We start from the raw sequence: 27,837 nt of genomic DNA on the forward strand, positions 1-27,837 counted from the left end.
CAGTTCAACCGACATTACCATGAATCCTATAGCTCCTCACCCCAGTTCCGCTTAGGTATTTCCTCTTTTAAGCCTATATATGGATTCAAGACATTCACTACCTTTCAAAGAGCTGATTGACTTCAAAGCCCATTTAATTTTGCCAAGTTTTTGAAAGCTCCCCCTTCCTCTCCTGCACACACACACTTCCTCAATCCCCAGTACACACATAGATCAGGGTTATAAAGCCATTTTACAGGAGTTTTTGAAGCAGAGGTGTGAAGCAACGCGCTCCCGCCACAGAGGGGCAGACTCCCAGCCTGGCTCTGGGGGCTGCGAAGCCTGACCACCAGGACAGACCCTGGAGTTGTAATTCCCGGGCGGTGTGGGAGGGGTTTGGCCCAAGCTCTTTGTTTCAGATCCCGAGTCAAGGCTAGTTGGGGTGCCCACCCGCACCCCCTGCCCCGTGCCGCCGTTGTGTAGGTGTCCAGTGGAAAAACCCTTCGACGATACCACATCCTTTCACACACAAATAAAACCCTCCACGGATCCGCGGGCTGCAGACCAGTCCCTTGCAAGCTAACGCGATCCCCACGGGTACTCGGTCTCCCCGGCTTCGCGCTCCCTCCCTCCTTCCCACTGCCTCTTTTTTAGCGTTGCTCCGGTTCTCACACAGCTTGCTAGAGATGGAAGGGACGCGCCTCGGGCCTGGTTTGGGGGATGAACTCTGAAGAGGGGTCCCGAGTTATGAGTCGGGGACGGCGAGAGGGTGCAAAGGAGGGCGCCGGCGTCTGGCATTCAGGGTCGAGGGATGGCGCCCTCCTACCGCGCAGCGCGGCCGCCGAGCGGTCACGTCCGGAGCGGGTCCCGTGCCCTTCTCAAGCCTACGATCCTCCGCCCCGGGTGCCCAGGGGGTGTGTGGAAGGAGGAGGCCGCGGGCGCGGGAGGGTTTGTCACCAGGAAGCGGCGTTGACATTGAACTGGTGCGTGCGTGTGTGTGCGCGCGCTCGCGTGTATCCACGCGCGTGTCTGCGTGTGTGAGTCTTGGGGAGGGAGCCCGGCTGGAAGCAAACCACGGCCTTCGGGGAGCTGAGCCGAGCGCGCCCCCGAGCCGCTGCCTGCAGGAGCTGCGAGCGCTGAAGCCATTCATGATTTTGGTGACGTTATTCCAGGAGTGGGCGAGAGGGGGGCGGGGCCTCCCGGGGCCGAGCCCCGCCCCCGCCCCTATAAATACAGCTTCCCGGGCTCTTTGTGGGGCCGCGAGCTCGGTGGAGAACCGCGAGCTCCGTGTGTGCTGCAGACGCCCTGGCAGTGGGGTTGTCTCCGGAAGGCGGACCGGCGAACGCCTAGTGCCCGCACCCCGCCGCCTGCCGCTTCTGTCTGCGCCCCTGACATCCTTACTCGGGACGCGGTGACCGTTTTTAAATCACAAGGGCGTGGGTCAGCCTCCCCTAGGACTTCATGTCTGTATATTTCCCCATTCACTGGTGAGTACCCTGCGCCCTCGGCGGGCATCCGTCTCGCGGCCATGGCTGCGGGGCCCGGGCGCCCGCTCCTGCGGGCTCCGGTGCGAGGGCAGCAGGCGGCGCGGACGCCGGCACTCACCCGCCGCCCCAGCCCGTGCAGGAGTCAACGTCAAGGTTGCAAAGGTGGGGGTGGGGGGAGGTGGTGCCGAGAGCATCCAGACAAAGGGAGTGAACTCGAAGCCCTCACTTAAGTGACGGCTGGGAGGGTGTGTATGTGCTGGTGGTGAGGTGGGGAGGCGGGGGGGAGAACCTGGGATCAAGCCCGAATCCCGCTAATAAAACCCCCAATGCGGAGGGCTGCGGGAGGCACGCGCCCCGGCTGGCGCAGGGGGCTCCAGCTCTCCCCCGGCCCCTCCCCTTTTTCTTTTTGTTTGCATGCAAGTCTCGGCGTCGAGGCCGGCGGCAGCGGGGCTGAGCTGGTGCAAAGGAGGCTTTTGCAGAGCGTCTAGGGGTGGGGAAAAACGCTCTCCCCACACGGAACCCGGTTAAAGCCACAAGCAGCAGCAGAAGCACACGCCGCACCCTCTCGATTTCATTCCTCTTCAAAAACCCGATGCGCCTTTGTGGGGGCCCGGGCTGGGGCCGGGGAGCCGCCCTCGCCGGCCGGGGTGGAAGAATCCCGGGCCGGGCCAGGGGCGGAGGAGGTTCGTGCGGACCCGGGATCCGGGATCCGGGCCGGGAGGGATGCGCCGCGGACGCCGCGCTAGTTGCGGAGCGAGGCCCGGGGCCGCGCCGGCTGCCGCTTCCTTCCTGCGCCCGGGAAGAGGAGGAGCGGCCGGGGGGAGCATTGGCGGCGCAGGAGGGCGCCCTCAGGTGCTGGCAGGGCGGGCGGGACCCGCAGGTTCCAGCTCCGCGCTGTCCTGCTCAGCCCAGGAACCGGAAAGTTCATGCGTCTCGCTTCAACTTTTGGGGCCCGCGCCACAGCCCGGAGCGAGGAGCGAGCGCCCCTACACCAGGCGAAGAACCGGGCGAGAGCCTCTGGGCGCTCTTCTGGCCCGTTTCTTTGCGGGTCGGTTGGGCAGCCTTTCCATGACCCGGGATCCCTTTGGAGTCCCCTTCCCACCGCCCCCCCCCCTTCCTGACGCTAACCCTTGCCGGAAGCCCAGCATCTGTCTCTCCTCCCCCACCTTGGCTCTGTTTAGAGAAATGAACTCTCAGAACAAAGTAAAAATTCCCCTACCCGTGAGGCTTGCGTACCCCCTCCTTGGGGGCGCCCCTCCCCTCCCACCTCCCTGGCGAGTGAGCAGCCAGGTGCCATGTGGGGTAAGACTTGGAAGGCTACTGGAAGCTTTGTGCTGGTGGCCACCCCAGATTTGCCAAGGTGGGTGTTAGGGCCCATCAGAGTTACTATCCCTTGAGAAAGTAAGGGGAAGAAAATAATTGGGAATTATTTTATAGTTGGTTAGTACTTAATAGCTTGCCATGGTTTTTCCACCCGAGATTAGCCATTTAGCATAACTGATATATGCATTATTAGCGTTATGGTAAGAAACAGGGCACCTGTGGCTCAGAGAGGTTGTATTACTTGTTCAAGATCACACAGCTCTTGAATGGCAGAGCTTGCACCAGACCTAATGCTTCTGTTTCCAAATCCAGTGCTGTTTCTACTCGTTGTAGTAAGCATGAAATGAAGAAGAATCCAAGGAAACCCCTGTTTCCTTAGATGCAGTCTGCCTAAAGCCTTGCCCACATTTTTCTTCTTTTTTTGTAACTGTGTGTAAAGGCATGATGGTGAAAATATTGGGTGTTGTGTAGGGAGTACACTGACTTTGGTATGTACTATTTGGCATTATGCATTCCGGACCCTGTATGTGCCCGTGGTTTGTGTGAGGATAATGGAACATTTGTATCCTGCTTACAGAGTACAAAGCACTTTCACATGTCAGCCATTGGTGGGCCAGCTTGGCCCCTCTGGAAATTTCCTTTGCAATCAGAGTCTGGGCATCCTTAAGGCTTTTAATCCAGGGGATGTTTTTCAGGCTTCGAGCTTGCAGCTGCTGTGGCCAGCCTAGAGAAGGGGGTTGGATGGCAGATGTGAAGCTTGCAGAAAGCTGACCCCTTGGGGCTTTAAGTGGGACATTTTGCAAAAACGAACACCAGAGAGAGAGAGAAAGAGAGAGAGAGAGGAATTTGGGAAGGCAGCATTATTGGACTTGGTTTCCCTGAGACGGACTTGTTATCATTATGTAATAATAATATGCAGTTCCCCTAGAGACGGGTTGAATTGGTTTTAATATAGACAGATGGACTCAGCTACCTACTGTTTCGGTTTTTTCTAGTTCTGTCACTTAAAAGAAAATCCAGAGTCTCTCTGTGCCAGTGGGGACTTGCACAGGAGAGGAGGGAAGAGAGGTTTGCCAGAGAGGTTTCCAAGCAGTTTCAGGGCTTTGTTGGGGGAGGCTGAGAGCCCTGATGCCGTGGCTTACCAGGCACTTCCTCAGGGTGTGAGCTTGTTTTTCTGTGAGTTCTGTTTTGAACACCTCTCATCCTGCCTCCAGACAGTCCCCTGATCTAACAGCAGAAAGCACCAAGGATAGGAATGTGAAAGCACGCATGTTTGTTGACTTTTGGTCTGGGTTTCTTGGCAGCCCCGACTATCTGAGATCCGCCGAGATGACTGAAGTGATGATGAACACCCCATCCATGGAGGAGATTGGCCTCAGCCCCCGAAAGGACGGCCTTTCCTATCAGGTGAGTCCTTTCCTATCCCGGGGTCCTTCCGGCACTTCAGAGCCTGGTGACTTTCGCTGGGGCTGGAGGCAGATGTGGTTCTGCATCCCAGTGCCACCTGGAACAGCTGTGCGACCTTGGGAAACTCCCTTCATGCCAGTGAGCCTCAGTTTCTTTGTCTGTAAAATGGGGCAACAATAGTCATTACCTCAGGGGACTGTGGTAAAGATTCAACCTGAGGAGATGCTGTGTGGAAGGCATTCACGGTGCCTGGGACACAGTCAGGGTTCGGCAGGCGTGAACCGATGTCACTCATTAGTCATCCTGGCTGCTGTGGCCTCTCACACTGGCAGCAGCAAGGGGGGCAGATGTGATTTGAGCAGTCAGTCCAGACCAGCGCTTCCCTTCACAGCCATGCCTTGGGCACTAGAAACATCACCTCGAAGGGTAGCTTATGGGGAGAGGTTATTTGGTGGAGTGGAATGCTGCTTTCTTCCTCAGGTGATGGTTGACCCACTGAGGCCCACAGAGTTAATGTTCAGAGTACGTAGAATTGAGGAGCCCTTTCCCCAGAGGCAAGCTGTCTCAGGGGTGTGATTTCTGGCGTCTAGATTAGACATTGTCCTATGTGATGGATCCAAAATACAGGAGGACCTCAAAAAGTGCCCTCAATGTGACCTTCAGACTCTTGAAACAGTGCTCTTCCTCACCTGCGGTGCGCTTGTCTGCTGCCCCCAGCTAGCTACACGACACCTTACTGTCTCTGGAGACATGAACTGCTCATATTTCCAAGGAGAGTCCCGAGGTTCTTACATGTGGGAGGGGAAGGAGTCTATTTTTAAGGGAAGACCTTGGAGCTAGGGAAATTGTGTGCAAACGGTGCTTGGCTTGGGGAAGGAAGATGAATGGGCTCGTGGGCCCATTCAGCAGATACTAACTGAATGTCTGCGGTGAGCCGGGCGCTTTCCAGATGGTGCTCATTTACTCTCAACCAGAGCTCTGAGGCGGGAGCTCTTGCTCTGTTTAACAGATGAAGAAACAGGCTCACACTGTTGTAGTCCCAAACTGCAAAGCCTCGCTCTTTCGGTGTGTCATGGGTCCGGACCTCGAGTCGGTTCTTGCTTAGAATCTAGACTGGCTCTGGCTAGTCGTTCTGTAGAACCATTCCAGGGCATTTATTTTGTAAAGGAAGAAACAGAGAGCTGTGGGTGTGTGACTCAGGGAAGGTTGATCAGAGAGCTGAGGTGAGAGCTGAGTTCGTGTGAGGTAACTTGGTAGTTGACAGCAGGGCCACCTCAGACGGGGAGGCTCAGGAAGGCCCCTCTGTTCGGTGTCAGGGTCTGGCCGAGCCCCTTTGGCTGTCTGGAAAGAAGTATTCATTCGGCCTGAGGAGATGAGGGAAGTGGGGGGAAATACCCTTTCCTGGTTGGTTTTCTACCCTCTGTCCCCAGAGTGGGTCTGAGAGAGACCATCGAAGGCCCCAAAGCCTGTGGGAGGGTAGAAGTTTCCTGGCCCACCAGTGAGGGTGTTTTTGGATACCAGTTTCCAAGCCTCTGAATCAGACCGAATCTCTTTGTGGTTACAGGTGAGGTTTTCTCTCAGTTCTGGGTTTTAGCGTTCCATCACAGAACGCTTCCAAACACAGTCTCAGTATAGCTTGTGTGTGCTTTCTGTGTTCTCCTTTTGAACATTTTCTGGGATCAAGGTGCCACATCCTGCCGCGCCATTGTCTCCACCTTCGGGCCACCCTGCCGGAGTGAGGGCCGGGACAGGTGAAGGGCGTGGAACGTACAGCCGTTGGTGGGGGGAGGCTGACTTGGGGTCACAGCAGCAACCATCGGATCGCCTCCAGGCTCCCCAGATGTCATGATGCCACCTGAGAAAGGGCCCTAACTCTCTCCTAGTGGAGCTGGCCTAAGAGTCTGGCCCCTTGGGAAATCCGTTCCTGCTGCCCGGGCGAGGGCTACTGTCCACTTCCAAAATACCTTATCTGGAGCTTCAAAGCGCTCTTGTCACCAGATTTCAGGAAGGTCTTCTGGTTGCCTGCTGAAGAGGAAGGGGGAGAGCATCATTTGTCCTGGGTGCTTGCTGTCTGCACTATGCTGCGGTGGGCGCTTGGTGGAGGGCCCAGGGCTCCCGGGGAGAGCAACATGGGCATAATACCCAGAACACAGGCAGTCTGGGGCAGCGGCGCAAGGCCATGGTCAGTCCAGGTACAGACGGCCGTGAGAAGGCTTGGCCAGTCAGACTGGGGCTGGGCCCTGAGAGAATATTAGGACCGGGAGAGAGCAACTCCATCTCTAATCTAATTTTCTTGCACACACCCAGATACCCCTTGGCTTGCCCCGGTTTATGCCAGCTGCTGGGCTCTGCAGCTGGCTGATCCAACAATTGTTATATGACCAATATCCTCTGGGCCCACTCAGAGCTCGTGTCATGCAATTAAACACATTCCCGCTGGAGCTCTGGGGACTGGCCGGGACTTCGCGGGCCCAAGCCCATCCCCGGTGCATGCTCGGGCTGGGCTCAGATCTGGGGCGGGACATCTCAGAACTCTGCTCTTGGCATCCTTCCCGAGAGAGTAATAATAGTACATGGCTTTCACCAGGCCCTGCTTTTCCAAGGAACTGAAAGTGGGAAGGAGACATCAATCCCAACTTGGCAGATAAAAAAGAACCTCAGGCTTGTGATTTGACCTTGAGACAAGGTCGTAAAATGGATAGGCACCCTGGACTTTGTCAGTCATTCCCCCACCTTCCAGATATACCCAAGAAGGAAGCTTTCCTCATTTCTCTGCCCCAGATGTGACCTCTTTCTTCTTTCAACACCTGTGGCATTTGTGTTCTGAAGTAATGCCGCCCTGCCCTTTGTGGGTGTGGGTCCTGCCCAAGGCTCTGAGGGCAGGGGAGGCCTTCTTTCCTTCTTTGTGCCCATCAGCCTCCCCAGCCCAAGATGCTTGCTGGTTCCAGGCCTTTCCAGACTGGTGCCAAGTGAATGGTGGTTGTTTTGGTGAGGTTGAGTTTGATGATCTGAAAGCTGGCTATCTTTGCTTCTGCTTTAGGGTTTTGTTTCGTTTTCTTTTTTAAAAGAGTTTATTTATTTGTTTGACAGAGAGATCACAAGTAGGCAGAGAGGCAGGCAGAGAGAGAGAGAGGGAGATGCAGGCTCCCCGCTGAGCAGGGAGCCCGATGCAGGGCTTGATCCCAGGACCCCAAGATCATGACCTGAGCCGAAGGCAGAGGCCCAACCCATTGAGCCACCCAGGCACCCCTCTGCTTTAGGGTTTTTAAAGGGTCTTTCCAGCTCAGGCCTACCAAGGCTTTGGATAAATATCTTTATCCCCTGGAAAATTTGGGTCAGCCCTACCTTTCGTGCTTGGGAGTTAGTGTTGTTTTGTGAGCATCTATAAAAGTCAACAGAGCCAGTGCCTGGTTTCATCTTAGCATTTATTTGGAGAGTCAGCTCGGTATGGGAACTCCATGTCTGCACACCCGCTAGGCATGAATTATGGCACCTTGCTGGGGTTGTGAGTAAACAGTTACATGAAAGTCTGAGTACATTCTGGGTGGGCTGTGGGGAGTCGCCGGGTCACTTGGACTGAGTGGGAGGGTCCCCATGAGGACATTTAAATCCCCGATGGTGGCAGCTCCCTCCCCTCATGGAGTCTGTGGGCCTCCCATGGTACCCCCACTCGTGGCACCAAAGCATCTCCTGCTGACACCTTCTTCCTTGGCCCCAACTTAAGGAAGCACTGGTCAGCGGCTGCCTTGTGGGGCCCTCCATTGGCTCCGGAGGCTCTAAGAGGGAAGCATTTTGGAGTGCCTCGCCTCTCTGATGGGGTCTCTTTTCCTGCTGCAGCTGACCTGGCCTGGGTCCTGTGTGGGGAAGGATCCTGAGCGTTTGTCTGTAGATGCCAGCATGGCCCGGACCCAAGGGCTCTCGGCAATCTGGCCTTGCTCCCTGACTTGCCCCCGGCACAGCACAGTGAGCCTTCAGCAGTCTTACCATTCTCACTAAGTTCTAGAGAGAAGCATGGCTTCTAGGTTTGCATTTAAAATTGTCCCTTCTCTAGCATCTGGATGGAGATCTGATAGCTCTGTCCTTCTGTAGGCTCTTTAAATTCCTCTCTGATCAGCTGGCGCATCTCTGGCTGTTCCTTATCCCCTCTGCTGTTCTTGGTCACGTACTCCTGCCCCCTGACATCCCTTCGGCAGTCCGACAGGCAGCGGGGGAAGGCAGGGAGGAGGCACCGGAGAAGGAGCTCGCTCTTCGCGGCCTTCTGTGTCCTGTGCCTTGCCTTTGATCTGCAGAGCTCAGGACTTCCCTGCCTCCTCCCCTTCTTCCTAAGACTGGAGGAGGGATAGCCTGGCTTTTGCACCAGAGGGAGGAGGGAGAGTGGGGGCTGCTGACCTCTTGCCACAGTTCTGTCCTTTGCTTCTTGCAGTCTGAGAGCCTGAGTTGGAGCTGGGCGTTCAGGACCGGGGTAGAGCACTAGGCCGGCTGAGAGCTGTCCCCCACCCCGATGGGATCTCTCAGTCTCCTCTCTCTGCAAGGCCCGACAGCAGTGGGATCCCCCGTCCCCCTCTCGCTGCCTCCCTTTATCAGAAGCGCAAGTCCTGTCTCAGCGACCAGGCTCGGGTTAATCTCTAAAGTTAGGCCTCGGTTTGGAAACCCCTCTGTGTGGAGCCTTTCTTTAGGAAGACCCCCAAGTCTGGCTCCCCCTGGATGCTCCCACCGGTGCCAATGCATGTGCTGAAATACATGACAGGTCGAGCTTCCGGCCAGGGTTCAGCGCTCAGAGAGGTTTGAGCTCCTCGTCGTCCCTGCCTCCCTCCCCGACAAGCCCTGCTCAGGAGGCCATTCCCCGGGGGGGACCCATCCACCGCCTGGTGAGGCCCAGGGGTGGTACCCCACATGTTCTCAAGAATTTGGGAGGCCCTGCTGCGTGGCCTCACGGAAGTCCCACGGTCCCTAGGAAATCATCTTCTACAACATCAGACTTGAAAAGCCTCTGTTGTCCCTGGAGGGAAATAAAGCTAAAATCGCCGAGCACTTGGCAGGACACGTCCAGCTGTGGCCACGACGTGTTACTGGAATTGCAGCAAGTTTTGTTTCTCCTCTCCCCACCCCCTCCGCTCCGCTCCCTCCCTGGTACAGCTCATAACGAGGTGAGGCAAAACAGGCAGTTCGGGTCACCTGGGGCCAAAGCCCAAGGAGCGCCTCGTTTCTGAGTGGGCATGTGTCTACACACGTGGCCTCTAAGTCCGTGCCTACCTCGTTCAGATCAGCTCTCCTTTGAGGGACCCAGTGCCTTCCTTCTTAGGCCCAAAGCCTTGACACAAACATCGTGTTCACTGTTTTAGAGTGCCCCAGGGGGTGAGGGCCTGCAGGAGGCTGGAATCAGCCCCCTGGGGGGCCCCCAGCCCCCCCAACAGCTCACACGCTGTGGTCACAACAGTCTGTCGCATGGCCAGGGAGAGAACAAGCTTTCTTCACTTCCCCAGCCAACGTGTTGCACGCTAGAACCGAGCAGCCCAGCCTTCTCTCAAAGGGCCTGTGTTAGGCCTGACGCCTGTCCAGTGGTGGCGCGATCCTCACTGCCCGGAGCCAGGGGCTGTGTCTGAGACTGCTCTGTTCCTGCGCCCCTGTGTCCTGAGCTCGCAGGGGTCCACTGGACCCTTCCCCTGTCCGTTTCCCGCACGCAGAGCTATCCCTCTACCGAGGCCATCCCACAGCCATCCCACGGCAGAGATTTTTAAAGCATCAGCGTCTTCTTGACATCGGCCCAGACTTCGAAGTTGAATAGAAAGGAGGATTGTACCATTGGGGAAAGGGATGAGTTTGGGTGGCGAATCTTGTGACCGGAGCCAAGAGCTATTCCTGGGTGTCTAGTGAATGTCCTGAAATGATCTTTCAGGTCCAAGTCCTGAAATAATCTTGGGAGTTATGAAGACAGGCCCTCATTCACATGGGGCTCAGCGTTGTCAAGCCTTCACTCCTTTCCAGTTCAGAGACGCTGGACTGCCTCTGCCACCTGTGGCCTGCCCACCCCAGGGGGATTCTTGATCAGCAAATCAGATCTCGTGTCTGCTGCTTCATTCCTTGGCTGGGGGAGGTCCCTTATTGCACAGATCTTCTTAGAAGAAAATTAATTTGCCAGAAGTTTCTCCAGACTACTGTTCAGCTAGCATTTTATATTTAAAGGAAGTTTGGGAGCTTCTTTGGCCCCCTGACTGCTAGCATTAGGTGCCTGCACTGTCAGAAACTCCTTTTTTAGGCAAACTATAGAGAAGAGGCACCCAAGCATTTAGCTGAAGCAGCATTGACTGCTTGCTTCTCAGCCACAGATATTATTGGAGCCAACAGGAAGGAAGATTCTGGATCTCTCATCCTAAGTAGAATTGGCCTGAGCCTGAAGGACATTCACAAATCTAAGTTCAGAGGTGGTTGGCTTCTAGGTCTGACCTTAACCTAACTTGAATCTGAAGGTGGTTCTCAGACGGAATTAATAATATACCTTGATCTTGGGTCCTGCCTTTACTTTGTAGAACACTGGTCCACCCTGTGGATTTCAGAAGCATCCTTGACTTTCCAAATTCCCGAATGTTTTTTTCCAGACATACACCTGCATACAAGCTCTGATTTAGTAGGTCACTATTAGCCCAAAGTGTGTGGGCAGCACTGAGCTCAGCCACTGATGTCTGTGGACAGAGCCCCAGGTGCCTGCTGAAGACTCAGACTCATACACACACACTTGTAGACACTCACACGAACACCCACGCATGCACACACGTGCACCCATGTATACACACCCACTCACTTATGACCAAAGGGCTGCTGGTGGAATGTTAATAGGGGTTGTTTTAGACTGGAGTGCTGAGATGATAGGAAAATTTTCTCTTCCTTTTCTCAGTAATTTCACATTTTCATTGAAGAGTATGTATTTTATTGTCCTCTTGCTTACTTCTCAAAGTTACTTCCCAAACTGTGAAGACACTGGCCATGTCTTCATAACCTCTGCCCAGGATGGAATTTTAATTTTCTTTAACCTTTTTGTTTTCTAAATCACCGTGATCTCACCTTGCCCAAATCACAGCTGTTCACATTTTAGCATCTTTTCCAGCGCCCTTAATATTTTCACATAGTCAAAATTGCAGAGCTGCGTTCTGCTTTTTTTTTTTTTTTTTACTTACCAGTGTGGAAGTCGTCAGCATCTCATCATTTCAACTTATCTTAAAAATGCTTCAAAGCCAGAATTTTTAATAAGTGAACAGTATTAGATCCTAAAGTTAAAATACGATTCTTTTTTTTTTTTAAGATTTTTATTTATTTATTTGACAGAGAGAGATCACAAGTAGGTAGAGAGGCAAGCAGAGATAAAGAGAGGGAAGCAGGCTCCCCGCTGAGCAGAGAGCCCGATGCGGGACTCAATCCCAGGACCCTGAGATCATGACCTGAGCCAAAGGCAGCGGCTTAATCCACTGAGCCACCCAGGTGCCCCTAAAACATGATTCTTTTTCCCATTCTCCAGTTGTTGAAAACTTTTAGATTATCTCTATTTTTCCTCTTACAAATTATGTGATGATTTATATATAACTTTATATATCAGTCTGTCCATAGTTGATACATTTTTCTCAGAGTAGAGTCTTAGGACAGTTTCTAAGTCAAAAGTTGTGTGTGTGAGTGGTGTGTGTTATAACTATAAAGATAATACTGGTTTCTTTTAGAAATTTAGAAGAATTTAAAATACAAAAACCCACCCATATTTCTGTCACTGAAATATTTTGGTATGTTTACTTCTAGTATTTTTTTTTTAAAGATTTTATTTATTTATGTGACAGATTACAAGTAGGCAGAACAGAGATTACAAGTAGGCAGAGAGGCAAGCAGAGAGAGAGGAGGAAGCAGGCTCCCTGCTGAGCAGAGAGCCCGATGCGGGTCTTGAGGGTCTCGATCCCAGGACCCTGAGATCATGACCTGAGCTGAAGGCAGAGGCTTTAACCCACTGAGCCACCCAGGCGCCCAACTTCTAGTATTTTTTATACATTTAGGTTTAAAAAAATAAAATTGGGATAAATATGTGTATGCTCTAGTAAATTTTTTTTCACTTACTATAATTTTGTGACTCTGTCCATTTGTTTTTCTTTGGAAAAAGGCCTTTCGTTTTGTTACATGCTACTTCTTACTGCCAAATCTTTTTAGGTTATGCCACATTTTACATGAATCTCTGCATAGACTTGATTTCTTTCCTTGGAATAAATTCTTGGAAGTACTAATTCAAAGAGATTCAACATCATTAAGCTTCTTGATTGTATATTACTTTAAAGACAGAAAACAAATAGAAGGGTTTATTAGAAGAGAATCTTCTCACCTGGAAAGCTCTAGCGCCTAGAACTTCAGGGGTATAAAAGCTATAGAGATGAGATCATGAAAGCGCTCTGTGGCAAAAGTCAGAAAGGTGTTTGGTTTATTTCAGAGTGTTTAGGTGATGTTGTACATCTTCTTGTAGTTTGTTCCTTGTGTATTTTGAGCAGAGACAATAACAACTAATGATGGTTAGGCAGCACTTAGCCAGCCTTGCAAAATAGCTGGTGATCATGTTTTTGTTCCTTCCTGGGTATAATGACACACTCTGGATTACAGATGCATGTGGGTCGGCAACTGTCCTACTTGTCTCCTTTATTCTGTTAATGACAATGGAACACCAAGTGACCTTGAGGAAGACCAGTGATATCATCTCTGCCTGGAGGCCCATGACGTTTGGACAGATGCAAATATGGTCCCCTAAGCCATCATGCTCTCTTGGGGTGCCACGTGTGGCTCATGGAATGGTCATGGTTTAGAAATATGGCTTCTCTGGAATCCAGGATGGACTGGGCTCTTAGAAGCAGATCTGAGCATTATAGAAGTTTTGGGCCCAGAACTCAGGTGCCTTTTACCTAACAACTATGCAAACCTCAGGTTCTTTGCAACAAGTAAGCAGCCCAAGCCAGTGTTCCAGTAGGGTCTGCAGATTCCTGGTGGTTTACAAAGTGCGTTCAGGTGTTAACACAAACTTTAGAAATGGCAGTATATTTTTATGGTTACTGCTTATGACAAGTAATACTCGTTTTCCATCTATGTAGTGATACAGAGTTTTATTTTTATGTGTTTTAAACAAGTTAGTAAGATAATTGAGCCATCCTGTGTATGTGGACAAGTAGGCGTTAATTACCATGGTGTCCAACTTCCGGAGATTGGCATCACTATTGTTATCATGAAGGAATTTCTTCTCTCCGACTCTCGTATCCTCTAGATGAAAGCATTCCTAAAGATCAGCTAACACTCAATCATGATTCCTGTGATTCTTTGGTCATTTGCCCTTCACATGTGGCAGTTGAAGCCTTAGTATCTTTTCTGGCTGTTTTCCTCGGCAGCCTGAGATCAGAGGTTCTCAGGCCAAATTACTTGTTAATAATGCTCCGTGTATATACTACTTGATGTTTTAACAAAGTGTTAAAACCAGAGGACAGCTGCCCCTGGGGTTCACGGAAATTTTCGAAGGGATTTGACAGCAGAGAGTGTTTTCGCGAAACCTAGTCCCACATCTTCAGCCTCCCTGTGTTGCTGTTCGAAAATCCCGTTTCCTGAACCCGGGCTTCCCCAGGTTCTTTGCCTATTTTCTTGTCAAGCTTGCCCTTCCATCCCCCCCGCCCCTTTATAAGAGAAGGAACTGCTTCTTGCTCCTGAGTCTTTTAAGGTGACTTTCCCTAGGGTGTAGAAACCAGAAGGTCATCAGACAAATGGGCCATTCAAAATGCTACTGCCTAGGAAGTTCCATAAAATCCCGCCGATCTATCACATGAAGAAACCAATAAAAAAGATTACCTTTGTGTGGAACAATTACTTGCGGTATGTTTATTGATCAGTTACATAGCTGCCATGAGCCAGTCCAGATTTGTTGTTGCTAACAGGCCTTAGGGTCATTTGACATAAAAATATTAACTGTCCATTTGTATATGTGACTGTCTATTGCAGAGAAGTATGAAAAAAGCTAATGACTAAAAACTTGTATTAAAATTCCAATGAACAGTAGGATGGAGATACAGTTTCAAGCAGAGAAAAGAATAAGATTTTAGAGCTTGTTTATGAGTTTGTTTTTTATCTTTTTAAATATTTTATTTAAATATTTTATTTAAATATTTAAATATTTTATTTATTTGAGAGAGAGTGCATGAGTTAGGGGGGTTGGAGAGGGAAGGGAAGAGGCAAAAGCAGACTCCCTGTGGAACAGGGAGCCAGACATGGGGCTCCATCCCAGGACCCTGGGATCATGACCTGAAGTGATGGCAGATGCTTAAGCGACTGAGCCACCCAGGTGTCCTGTTCATGAGTTTTTTCATGGGTGATAGTTGATACCAAGTTACTTTGGAATTTATGAGATATTGGGTACATTTAAAAGAGTGGTATAAAAATTCCATTTTCAAATGTTAATGTTTGTGGGCGCCTGGGTGGCTCAGTGGATTAAAGCCTCTGCCTTCGGCTCAGGTCATGATCTCAGGGTCCTGGGATGGAGCCTTGCATTGGGCTCTCTGCTCAGCAGGAAGCCTGCTTCCCTCTTTCTCTCTGCCTGCCTCTCTGCCTTCTTGTGATCTCTCTCTGTCAAATAAATAAATAAAATCTTAAAAGAAAAAAAGAAAAGAAAATGTTCATGTTTGTAATATATCAGGAGTTTTAGATGTCAGTTTAAGAACATGTGGAAGGACACAGAGTTTTTCCAAATTCTTTCAGAGAGTAGATAAGCAGGTGGACTCAAACTGGCACTAGAGCCGCTCAGACGGGGGAGTACACGTGACTGCAGTGTGGTCTTGGGTCACTTAGGTGTTCTTTGGACATAACCAGCGATGGCATTTCAGAACATCTCAGCACAGGGGATGATGGGCTACAAATCTGGATAACTGGTTTCTAATCTTGGCTTTGCTCCTACAGAACTCTGTCATCTCAGGAGGAAACTCACATCACTTCTTTTGGCCTTGATTTCCCCAACTCTACGGGACAGAGTGGATTCTCTCACCTTTGTTAGAAGGTTGTGTAATGAGGTGAAATCCTCCGTCCTGATCCTAGCTCCACCCACTGGAGTTAGAAAGAAATCTGCTCTTTTCTTCATGTCAGCCTTCTAGCTGTTTGAAGGCAACTTTGTGTTCCTCTCCAGTCTTCTCCAGTTTTAAAACATACCTTCCTTCAACCTTGACTTAATGTGGTCATCCTCTGGAGGGTGTTTTTTTCTCTAGGCCAGCAGTTCTCAAATGTTTTGATCTCAGCCCCTTTCACATTCTTAAAAATTATTTAGGACCCCCAGAGTTCTTTGTTTATGTGGGCTCTGTCTTTTGATATTAAAACAGAATGTTTAAAATTTTCATGTTTTAATCCCTTTAAAATAGCAGTAAAACCATTACATGTTAATATAAATAATGGTTTTTAATAAAGATAAATATGTTTTTAAAAACCAAACCCAGACCAAAGTTTAGTGAGAAGAAAGGCATTGTTTCACATTTTTTTTTTTTTGGCAAATCTGTTTAATATCTGGCTTAATAGAAAATGGCTAGACTCTCATACCTGCTTCTGCATTCAATTTGTTGTCATACGTGTTGGTTGAAGTAAATGAAGACAATCTGGGCCATGCAAGATCTATTAGAAAAGTTAAGAAAAGGAAGAAATATCTTCATAGCCTTATTCAGGTATTTTTTCTTTGCTGTTTCATGAAAATTCAACAAGTGGTGGTTTCTGAAAGGTTAGCAGCAACGTGGAATCTGAAACCTTATCAGTGAGGTTTTTGTGCTCTTCCATTCAAATCCAGCAGCAGTCTGTCTGACACTTTGAATGGGTCCTTTCCCCACTTTTAGTTTTGTAATGTGATGTGTTGATCATTTGGAAAATACCTGTTCGATGAGTAAGACAGAGCTTCCAAATATGGACACATTGCATCCTAAAACATCAGAAAGTCACATTTATGCATGTCTTTACTGGTCTCATCAAAAAACCTTCAAGTATTAGGGAACAGACATGTTTACAGTGGCTGATACGATTTATGCTTGAAAGCTTGATTTTTTATCATTGGGACCAAATATTGTTAGTCATTTTCCACAAAGTGATGTGCTTATTTTGCTCACTTTTGAGGACATGTCCCCCGAATACCCAAGTCAAAACAACCATGGTTTATTGGGCAGTCATGTTTTCAAGTTGACACAGTGTTCCATGGGGGAAGTGGCTAGTTGAGCTGGTAACTGCATCACATGAGTACTTTTTCTTGAGATGACCGTTGTACTTTGGGATGCAGCAGAGTGCTGTCTGCTGCTGGCTTTCCATTTTATCACATACAGTACTAAAACAACATGTACTTAAGAGGCATTATTTAATAAAAATTCATTTTGACTGCTTTATCAAGGATATTAGGTCTTTTTTTCTTTTCTTTTCTTTTTTCCTTTTCTCTTTTCTTTTTTTTTTTTTTTTTTTTTATTGTGAGTTGGAGGTGGTAAAGACTATAATGACTACAGGTACAGTTTGCTGCTGCTGCATTCATTAATTCTGCCAAGGTGTCAGCAATTTCACCCCCCAGTGTTTTGTATGCCATTAGTGCCAGGGTCAACACAGGGAGAAAGGCAAATGACATCTTTGTACTATTAAGAAAGTATTTTAGGGGCGCCTGGGTGGCTCAGTGGGTTAAAGCCTCTGCCTTCAGCTCAGGTCATGATCTCAGGGTCCTGGGATCGAGCCCCGCATTAGGCTCTCTGCTCAGCAGCGAGCCTGTTTCCTCCTTTCTCCCTCTCTGCCTGCCTTTCTGCCTACTTGTGATCTCTATCAAATAAATAAATAAAATCTAAAAAAAAAAAGAAAGAAAGAAAGTATTTTAACTCTGTGGACACTCCTTCCAGGAAAGGAGCTTGGGATCTGAGCTTTGAGAACCACTGCTCTAGACTGAACAGAAAGAATAGGTCTGATCAGAGGACAACAGGGCTATTGCCTCCTTGCTAGTATAGACAGCTTCTAGGAGTACAGCCTTGTTCGTTTCAGTGTTGTAGCATCAGTACTGCAGTTCTGACCAAGTAAAATCTCCAGACCTCTCTTATAGCGCCTACTATCAAGCAAGGCTTCCTGTTTGGGAAGAAAAAAAAAAGTTTTTAACTTGAAGGAAGATGGGTCCATTAGCTGATGACCCCACTTTGGGACAAGTGAGTTGGAGATGATGGATGTTATCTAAGTGGAGATGTTTCATGGAAGGTGGGAGGAGGGAAGTGCAGCTGTAGATTGGGAAATCCTCTGCCTGTGATGGACAGGTGAAGCCAGGAAGCAGAGTCTGAAGAGAAGCCTAGGATGACACCTAGTCTAGGGAGGGCATCTGTCTAGGTAAGATGAAGGTAGATGAGCCAGGGCAGGGGCATATGAATCAGGAGAGACCGTGAAGCCTGAAGCAGGCTGAATGGCCTGGTGGGGTGCTGCAGAGGTGGTGTTGAGTGAAAGCCAGGCAAAGGCCATGGGGCAGGGCTGTAAGGAAGTCCTCAGAGACTTGAAGGGGCTGTTTCCATGCAGGGACGTGTTTGGAAGTCAAGTGGTTAGGGGTCAGGAAGGGGAATCCAGACAATGACGGGAGGTCTGTGGGACTAGGCCAAACATTCAAGATTTTTGTCTCCAAAACCAAGAATGAGAGAATGGTTGGAAATGGTAGCTGTGCCATTTTGGGCTTTCTGAATGAGAGGAGGTATGCTTTGGGACATTTGGCCAGTATTAATGGAGGAGGATGGAGAAAGGGATCTGTCATCCCTAGGGGCCCAGAGGTGATTGGGAGGCATGTCTTCTTTCTAAAGGGCAATGATAATATAGTCAATAGGATGTGGGTATTTGAAATCATCGATGCCGGATAATGGCGCTCTTTCTCTTGCTGCTCTGGAGAGCTTTGAGAAATGTTCTTTAACCTTCCAAAATCCCCATAGCTCACTGGGCCCAGAGTTATCAGTAGCAATTAGTGCTAATTAATTGGAATTTGGAACTCTTGACCTGCAGGATGGGTGTGTGTTTGAGAGATGTTTATGAAGGATGGTGTTTATCTGGAGGATTTCCTTTTCTTTTAAGTTTCAGGGCTGGAGGCTTAAGCATCTCTAATCCAAAGGAAGGAGAACCCACAGTTGTTACAAAGCCTGAAATCTCTCCTCAAGTCTCCTCATAGGATTAGAGACACCAGAGAAGGGTAGGAGGGAGTAGGGTGGATGTTCCAAAGCCCCAGACCAGAGGGATTTGAGCAGAGCGAGAGCGTCAGGGATGGGAAATGAGGTGACTTGCATCCGACTGGAGATGAGACTGTTCTTCCTCCCTGAATCCAGTTAGGAGCCCCTCTGCTGTTTTCTCTGGTTCTTTCTGTTCTTACTAACCACATTGCACTTTGAAAAGTCAGTAAAATGCAAATAGTGATGATGGTGGTGATGATGGTAAAATAGCAGGAGGCAAGTATTTCGAAGAACATACATATATTCCTTGCCTTCACATGTTGTTAGGGGACAAACAGCAGGGTGACTTTTGTTTGGATTCACTGCTCCCTTGGCAGAGCAGGATGCTGGTGGAGATCTGCCCATTGTTAGAAACCAGCCACTCCTAGGAAGGAATAAACACACATGGCCAATCCATTGTTGTTCTGCAGGAAAAATAAGAAACCCAGACTTTGGGAAGCTGAGCGGCAGGAGGGGTCTGATGGCCCGGGCAGTCGACTGCTGGAGTGGGCTGAGAGAGGGGCGGGGGTGTGGAGGTGCATAAGGGAAAGATTGCTAGCCGCAGGGGCTTCTACGGAAGACCAGGATCTGGACAAGACAGTACTTTTTGTTCTGCTTGGCCTAACCCATGCCCTGGAAAAACAGAAACACCAGGAGAGAAGTGAATGAAGTCTAATACATTTCTTCAAAGGACCTGATCTAGAATTGTTGACCCCAAGCCCAGGAGTGCTGCTTACTTGCTGGTCCAAGCCATTGGGACCTCACTCTAACTCTCCTTGGGGACCCCAGTGTTACTTAATGAGAGCCATCATTAAGAATTTAAAGTTTACAGAACATGTTCACACAGACCTATGTTGGATCCTCTCCGAAGCCCTATGAGTTGGGAATTAACATTAATCCCAACCTGTAGATGAAGACAGGAGGGAAATGGGCCACCGCAGCTTCGAGCCTTTGGGTCCTATGCTGGGACTCAACATGCAGGAACGTGTAATCAATCCTATAAAGTAGAAATCCCTTCCTTGTTTCACTCAGGAGGCTACTGAAGCTCAGAGAAGTTACAATAACTGGACCAAGGTCACAGAGATAATAAAGAAGACATGGGGGCAAAGTTAAAGCCCAATCTTTCAGACTCCTGGTCTACCACCAGTGGGCGTGGCAAGTTTCCATCACAGGCTTGAGGTTGATTATTCCCCCTCTGGGATCAGAGAGGGGAGAGGCTCACTGCATGGTTTTGTGTGCGAGGCAGGTCCCTCTCAGTGCCTTGGGGACTGCCTGGTTATCCACCTCAGGCCCTCTGCCCCATCTCCCCTCTCTACCCTACCCCAGTACACCTCATCCCTCTGTTGGAGCCCGGCAAAGAGGAGCGAGCTGCCCACGCTCCAGAGGTCTCAGCTTGCAGAGCTGGTAATGAGCCCTTTGTGCGTCCAGTTTGCCACCTTTCATCTCCTGCTCCCGCTGGTGTCCGCTTTCCCTATTAGCATCTCTCAGCTCTTTGCTGAGCCCTCCGCCCAGTTTGTGGCCAGCTCGAGTTGTTTGTCAGGGATGATGGCTGAGGGATATGTGCACTCAGGGGAGGGCCGCTTCAACCAGAATTGCTCACATTTTCCATCCCAGGTGCCAGACATCTCTCTTCTCTCCCCACCGCAGAAGCAGTGAGGGTTAGGTCACCTGGCTTAGAGGCAGACAGTTGATAGCTAGGCCCCCAAATTTCAGGCCTTTGAAGATCTGCTATTACCTTTCAATTCCCCCTCCACGGGTGAAATAGGAGCTGACTGACCAGCAGCTCTTACACTTAAGCAAAAAGGTTTCTGACTAATTCCTCACCGCCCCCACCAGCTTGACTTTTTTCTGCTATGAGGCTCTGCCCATGAGGGCCCATTGACCAAACCTCCTGACAGTTTTTCTGGACAACCCTCTTTTCATGGTCTTCATATTTAACTGTTTGTGTTTGCACCGCCCAGTGCAGCGGCCACTAGCCACACGCAACTATTTACACTTAAATTTATTTTGTATTTATGTATATCAGATAAATTTACATTAATACAAGTTAGAGAAAAAATTAACAGTTTATCTTGTTTCAAGTGCTCAGTAGCCATCTGTGGCCACTGGCTACTGCTTGTGCAGCTAAAGAACATTTCCACTGTCATAGAAAGTTCTAGTGGACAGCTCTAATCCACACAGCCAGAAATGCCAGTATATTGGCAGCCGCAGTTCCATCTCATGGACCATCTCTCTCTCGTGGAAGATCCTAAAGCTCCCTTGACCTTTCAAATGAACCCATGTGAGTTCCCAAAATGTCAGGGCCTGTTGGGGTTAGAGGCCCCCCTGGCCAAGGATGCCTCCGAAGACATGTCCTCTGGAAGATTCCCGAGCGCCATGCTTGCGTGCCTGCCATCCCCACGCAGTGGGTCACGCAGGACCCAGCCAGAACGGTGTGTAGGATCTTTGAGACTTCACTCCCTTTGTAAAGGAAGGAACTGGGCGTCCATGAGTTTCATCCAAGCCCTCAGCCCTGGCAGCTGCATAGGACAGCTGGGTGGCTGGATGTGGAATCCAGTGTTGGCAGAAGGAGGGCAGGGTAGGCCTGAGAAAACCACAGCTGAGGATGGATGCTTCCAGACCTGCCCTGCCCTCGGTGTGGGTTAGGGTGGAAAATGCTTCTCAGAGCCTCTCCACTTCCTTTCTGGACCTCTTGGAGGGGAGTCTTGGCTGCAGAGGGAAGAGAAAAGGATTCTTTTTTTTTTCCTTCTTCTTCTTTTATTTATTTATTTATTTATTTATTTATTTTTTTTGCTTGCCCTTCCCCACTGTAGAGAGAAGGGGCACATTGGAGTGAGAGGTTTAACCAGAAGCAGTTTCTCTTTGGACCGGGGGCAGTTCGTTACTCCCTGCCAGCTCCTGCAGGCAGAAAGCATGCCAGGCTGGCCTGGCGCCCCAGCCCTACCTGTCATGTGCTTGGCAAGTCTGACTTGAGTCCTTTTTTCCACTGCCTCCCTACCCCGTCACACTGCAGTTGCAACCTCTCATTTTTCTGCTGCCTAGATGATTAAAAAGCATGACTTAGTGGAAAAATCTCAACCGTCTTAGGGTCAGCCTCTTAAGCAGCTGTTGGAGATAAGATTGTGCCGGCAGAATACTCAGCCACACTTTGCAAGGCTTTCTGTCTGCACGGGAGGAAATGAGAAGCTGATCGGTTCCGGGTGCGTGTTGTTTGTCTTGGGAGAGAGCTCCAGTTTTCAGAGGCATCAATTGGTATTATTGGATACAAAATTAAAATCTTTGATGGAAAGGTGAGAATATTAGAGTGCTTTTTTTAAAATTCAGGGAGCAGACTTTGTCAAGAAAAAAAGAGTTGTTTGTTTGTTTGTTTTTTAACGGCACCTGCTTTGAGCAATTCAGGGAGCAAAGTTCTCTGGCAACTGAGCAGTATCAGAAATTCAATGCCCAGCCTTCCCCCCAAGGACTTAAGAGACTTTAATTGTGCAGCTCCTGGTAGGGAAGGCATTGTTTGGAGTTATTTTAATTACCATGTGAGAATTGCCACCTCTTGCTTACTGAATGCATACTTACTGTCATCTTGTTGATACAGCTCCAAAGAGGACATTCCGATTTTAATTCAGCATATGTCCTCAAAGCATTTTCTCATCTCTGTGTCTGCCAAGAATTTGTACCCATCTGGTGAGACGCGAAGGTCGCTTTGCTTTTCAAAAGGAGAAACTGAGTCACGGGCGGTTGAGAGGACTTGACTGGGGTTATGGAAGTGATGTCAAGGACACAGTGAGGACCTGGGGTCTGTGGCTCTACGCAGTGTGTTATCCAATGAGCACCTCATCTGAAGTCCTGCAGGTCTGAAGGCAGGTCCCCATTCAGCCACTTCCTAGCTGTGTGGCCTTGAATAAGTTGCTTGCTTTCTCTGTGCTTCAGTTTTCCCTTCTGTAGAATAGGGCTCACACTACTAAATACTTAATAGGATTATTGTGAAGGTTGAGCTTCTGCCCAACAAATGTGCCTGGCTTCTCTTCCGTCAGCACCATCATCTTTTTAACATTCTAACCCCCTAATTTTAGTTAAAGACCTATTCCCAGCCTGAAACAAAATTACACGCTCTCCACTCCCACCATGCTTCTCATCTTCCTACAGCTGGTCTCCCTGTGTCTTGTCCCTTTTGCTCTTCCTTGGCTCGGGCGATCATAGTTAGAATCCGGTTGTTGGGACGTCACAGGTGGGTCAGAGGGTAGAGGCAGGTAGGTCAGAGGGTAGAGGCAGGAGCCAAGGTCTGCTCTGAGCCAGGTGTCCCAACTCCTTTTGACATTTCATAGCTCTTTTGCAGGTCTGGAAGATTTAGAACAACTCTCTAGACCAGGAATCTTATCTTCTAGACCAGGAAGCACATCTTTTAGGCTGAGCTGCCCAGAGGTCATCTGGCGCCTGAGCTGGACGGCAGTTGACGCCAAGTCTTGCCCACTCTCCCTGGTCAGTTTTCAATCTGTAAAATGGGCATCCATTCACTTTTCAAAAGGCCGAGGCCCTGAAAACAGCAGATCTAGGTTTGAATCCTGGCCCTTCCATGTTTCCCTCAGAGCCCAGGATCTCACTGCTTCTCAGGTGTGGTCAGGCCTATGTGAGGTGAGGTCTGAAAGAGCTTTGCAAACTGTAGTGTGCTTTCCCCTTGCTGGGTTTCCCCTTCCTCACTCCCAAAGCTCGTGCGTGGAGGGTACCTGTGTTTCACCCGCATGGAGGGGCTCCAGGTCCAGTGAGGAGCAGTGAGGACAGGCCAAATAGACGACTTGACCCTCTCCCCGCTCAGCGCATCAGATATGTGTGCCCAGCATAGATCCAGGGCAGAACCACGAGGTCGGCTGCATCAGGAAGAGAAAGGTTGGAGTGGGGGTCTACTTTTGCCCCAACTCGTCTAGCCCCTCCTCTGGTTCATTTTCCTCCCGGCTGCCATTACCATACTTTTTATGAGCCTGTTAAGTCTTTAATGATGCTGGGTTGTGCAGCTGGCTTAAGGCTTAATCCCAGCAATAGGGCTTTATTGGATAAATGGTTAATAATCACTTGTCCACAGGGATTGGGGAGGTTTGTTGAGGCCCGTGACTCCCGAAAGCCCCATGTGGCCTGTGACATGGCCTGTGACGTGGTCTGTGGCTGAGCCAGCACTGCTCGGGGCTGGGGTGCAGGGAGATCAGGCACCGCAGGAGCTGCGAAGGCCTGAGTTTGTAGGAGACATTCCTTCTCCCTCCTGAGAATACAGGACACTTGCCCATTGCTGGGGGCCTGTCTTGATCGTTGCCTTGTTCAGGCAATGCCCAGGCTCACTTGCAAATGTTGTCTCCCCCCACTCCCGACTTTGCTTTCCTTTCTTTTGACATTAACAGGCTGTGTGACCTTGAGCAAACCTCCTGTCCCCTCTGGCCATTGGTTTCCTCATCTACCAAATGGAGACATTGGAAGAGATGGCCTTGAAGGCGCCACGTGGCTCTCAATGTCTGTGTCCTGTGAGCCTCAGTGTCCCAGACAGAGGCTCCTCTCTCCCGCTCTTGGGTCTGTCACCGAGGGCTGTGGATGGCAAGGGACCAGCAGCCCATCGGATTAAGTATTTAAGCTGCTGGGCCAAGAATTGGGTCAGCTGCAGTCACAGGGCAGTGTGTATGCAGGGAATCCGCAGAGCCCCTCATGGCCCTTGATTTTATGGCCTGGTGCGGGGTTTCTCCCAGCGCTGGGCGGGACACACAGTAGGCGTTAAAAAAAAAAAAAACAAAACAGTCTTGCTGAGGGGACTCTGAAAAGACTTCCAGGGGTAGAACTGCCAAGGATCCAAGAGCTGTTCACAGCTGAAAAATTCTGTTCATGGCTTTGCTGTGACTGCGGCTATGCGAGCACATGTCCCTGATCAACCCTGATTTGGCCTTGACTTAAGAGTTGCAGCAAGATTAGGACCCATCTGTGTGAGGGGCGGGGTGTTAGCGGGCCATGTGCACGGGGCTCCGACGGACCTGGGTTTGAATCCATTCCTCTACCACTCATTTCCAGGCTGTATGGTTTGGGCCACCTCCTTCAAGTCTTTAAGAGAGTATTAGCAACAGGTGTTTTCAGCACGACTGTACTGGTTCACAACGATGTATGTAGAGCACCTGGAAACTGGCTCCTCCTAGTCACTGATGGTCACCCTGGGGAGTGGGGGGCGCCAGTGCTAAGGTACTTGTGGCCATGCTTTTGGCTGCCAGGGTCACGTGCTGGCTGCAGGCAGGTGCGGCGTACTATGGTTGACGTGATTTTAAGTTCTTTTATCTGCAAGTAAAAGACAAGAAAAGCTACGAACAGAGCCACCCCACAGATTTGGGGGCACTGCCCTGGAAACTTGCAGCTTCAGGATTAAAGTCTGCTGGGGGACGGTTTCCTGGGCCCCAGAATGTGTGTGTTCCCTGGCTCCCGCTCAGTCCTCCCCGTGTGTGTGCAACAGAGGAATGGGATTTCTCTTTTCGGGGACTGTAGGTGATGGGGACTCGCTCTGCTTTTCTTTTAGATCTTCCCCGACCCGTCGGACTTTGACCGCTGCTGCAAGCTCAAGGACCGTCTGCCGTCCATCGTGGTGGAGCCCACGGAGGGCGAGGTGGAGAGCGGGGAGCTCCGGTGGCCCCCCGAGGAGTTCTTGGTCCAGGAGGATGAGCCGGACAACTGTGAAGACACAGAGAAAGACAACAAGGAGCAATAGAGTCCCTGTCGACTCCCTCGGGGGCCACACCAGACGGCATCTGTCCCTGAACTGTGTTCTTTCCCATTGTGATGGAAGAAGGGAGTGAGCCACAGTCGTTCTGAAAATGTCAAATGATGGCTTCCGTTTTGCACCTGCAAATCACCGAGTTGGTTTTCTTTTCTTTTCTTTTCTTTTTTTGAAACGTGCTGGGCAGTGGAGCCCTCTGCGACCATTTGCAAGGCCTTCTGAGAAAGGAAGCCGCTTAGAGCAGGGGTGGGTGGGTGGGGGTGGGAGATGGTGCGTCTTTGAGATGGGTATCTGAACCGGCGCAGGCTAGAGGCAGCGCGGGATTCCAGGGGGCCCTGGGGGGCTGGGGAGGGGGGTAGGGAGTTGTGCATCGCCCGTAAGAAACATTCAGGTTAAGAGAACCCATGGGAGACAGGAGACGGAAGATAAAATACCCATTTGAAAGGAAGCCTTGAGCAGAGGAGGGCCTCTGGGAAGTTGCCCGCCAGCGGCTGCTGCGGTATCCGAAAACAACGCGTTCCTCACTCTCTCCAGCTCTGCCCACCACCAGCCTTTGCTTTTATGTCAGCTATGTTGGTCTGTTCACGGGAGGCTGGGAAAGAAGAGCCGCAGAAACCGGTGTCTGCAAAGCCGGCCGGAGGCAAGCGTGGGAAAGGGGGACTCCCTGCTCCTCCTCCAGCCTCTGCTCCAGCTGTGGCAGGTTCTGGAGGTTTCTTAAGAGGCAGCACTCTTGAGCTTCACTCTCCTGATTTATTCTTTCGCCCTCCCCCAGCCCTTTAGGAGGAACGGGAGCACTTCCCACTCTGGTGGGGACACCGAGGTGGACGCTGGACACGAAGACCCCTCCCCCCTGCTCCCCCAGGCTTGCTCTGTTCCGAGCAGAGGCACAGAGCCCTGGCTCTACCAGGCCGGCCCTCCTTCTCCTTAGCACCATCTCTGTAGCCCCTGGGCCGAGCAGTCAGGCGGAGGCGACTCCCAGCCTGCCCCCCGGTGGTGCCCACCCCCGCATGGGCTCCCGGACCCTTTTTCTGGTGGGAGCTGAGGGGAGAGAAGTGGAGACTCTTTCTGTTTCTTGTTGGGAAGCTGAGCTTTAAGGGAGATCCTAGATCTGGGAATTATCTGATGGGGGTAACAGGGCTCTCATGCAGCAGCCTGGGGACTGAGTGTGAAACTGAAGGGGTCATGAGATCCCCCTGGTTTCTCCTTGTGCTCTGGACGTAGGTAGATGGACGGCATGGTCAGGGAGCACTGAGCATTGGTCCACATCCCTCTCCGCCCCTCACTTGTCCCCTGCAAGGGCACAGCTGCACGAGAAAGCTAGCCTTGGACTTATAGCTTCTTTTAGTTAAGAACCATCTGGAGCAGTCGGTTGCAGGACACACTCTTGGAACCTTCTCTAGCTTTCAGCACGAGTGTGCAGCTGAGAGCTGAGCTCCAGAGCCTCCCGGAGGCTGAACTGGGCCCACGGAGGCACGCTGGCAGCTCTCCCGTGGGTCTGGGTTGACCCCAGTTTGGGACTTGTGTATAGAGCTGTATTTAATACCTCAAGGTTGGTGTGGTTGGGGGGGATCTGGGGCAGGAGGAGGGTGTGTGATTGACATCGCGGCAGGATTTGGTTCTGGGAAGCTGACGCTCGCCCCTCCCCGCCCCCCTCCCACCCGTGTTGTCTGCTTGTGTTACACACACCGATGGCAATAACTTCTTCCAGCTCCTTGGGGCTGGGAGAGGCCTGCAGCCTGCTCCGCCCGGGTGTCTCTCCCTGCTCCCGCTGGTCCTGTTCTGGCTGCGCAGACTCCTCCCTCCTTCCTCATGCCCTCGCAGCCGCATTTCTTCTGCACCTGCCTCCCTTCGTGGATGGACTCTTGCCTTTTAAAATCCTGTGTTTCTGTGTCCCTCTCATCTGTCCTGGTCTTGCCGTGTGATGGGAACGTGCTTGTAAACTGCATAACAAATCTACTTCGTGTATATGTGTGTTTATGGGGGTGACTTGTTATTTTGTCGGTCGCTAGACACCTTCGTATGACCCTTTGGAGTCCGAGCAGGCGGGGGGCTGACAGCTCGAGTCCGGACCTGCAGCAGCGAGCCTGTGGGAGGGACCCAGCCACTCCTGGACAAGTGGCTGAGCTCCTGTCTGGCCTCTTTTTTTTTTTAAGTAACTTGTGTGTATTTCTAACTGATCATATAAAAAAAATAGTATTTCAGTAAAAATGCCTGTTGTAAGATGAACCTCCTGTAACTTCTATCTGTTCTTTTTTGAGGCTCAGGGAGAAACTAGCATTTTTTTTTTTTTTTTCCAAACTACTTTTTGTCACTGTGACAGTTGTAAATAAAGTTTGAAAATGCTTTCCATTCTGGTCTAGTTCCCTTCTTTCTTCCACCTCTGCTGGAAGTGGCAGAGCACAGCCCTGAGATGCCTTGTTCATGGGAGGCTGAGTCAGGAGAAGATCCAAGTGAGGTTCTGGATGTATCTTGCCTGTTGGCCCTTCCGGGGTGAGTCCATCCATGGGTTTTAGTTACGTGGCTGAATGAAAGCAGACTTTCCTTCTGTGCCAGCACTTTTCAACCCTAGATGTACATCAGAATCACCAGGAAAGCTTTTTAAGAAGTACAGCTATCTGGATTCTACCCCCAGAGACTTGGATTTCAATGGGCTAGGATATGGGCTGAGCACTAATTATTATTATTTTTTCTTTAGAAT

The 27,837-nt window shown here is 50.3% G+C and overlaps 1 protein-coding gene across 1 annotated transcript; it reads left to right on the forward strand.

The window, feature by feature from the left end:
* Window positions 1–1,215: 1,215 nt before the first annotated feature.
* Window positions 1,216–27,488, forward strand: LBH (LBH regulator of WNT signaling pathway). The gene is made up of 3 exons (XM_082745268.1): window positions 1,216–1,466; window positions 4,094–4,196; window positions 24,942–27,488. Exons 1-3 carry the CDS (start codon window positions 1,441–1,443, stop codon window positions 25,128–25,130), a joined length of 318 nt encoding a protein of 105 aa, XP_082601394.1. The 5' UTR covers window positions 1,216–1,440; the 3' UTR covers window positions 25,131–27,488.
* The last annotated feature ends 349 nt before the right edge of the window (window positions 27,489–27,837 follow it).

This window comes from Mustela nivalis, assembly GCF_964662115.1.
Source record: "Mustela nivalis genome assembly, chromosome: 8".
NCBI lineage: Eukaryota > Metazoa > Chordata > Mammalia > Carnivora > Mustelidae > Mustela > Mustela nivalis.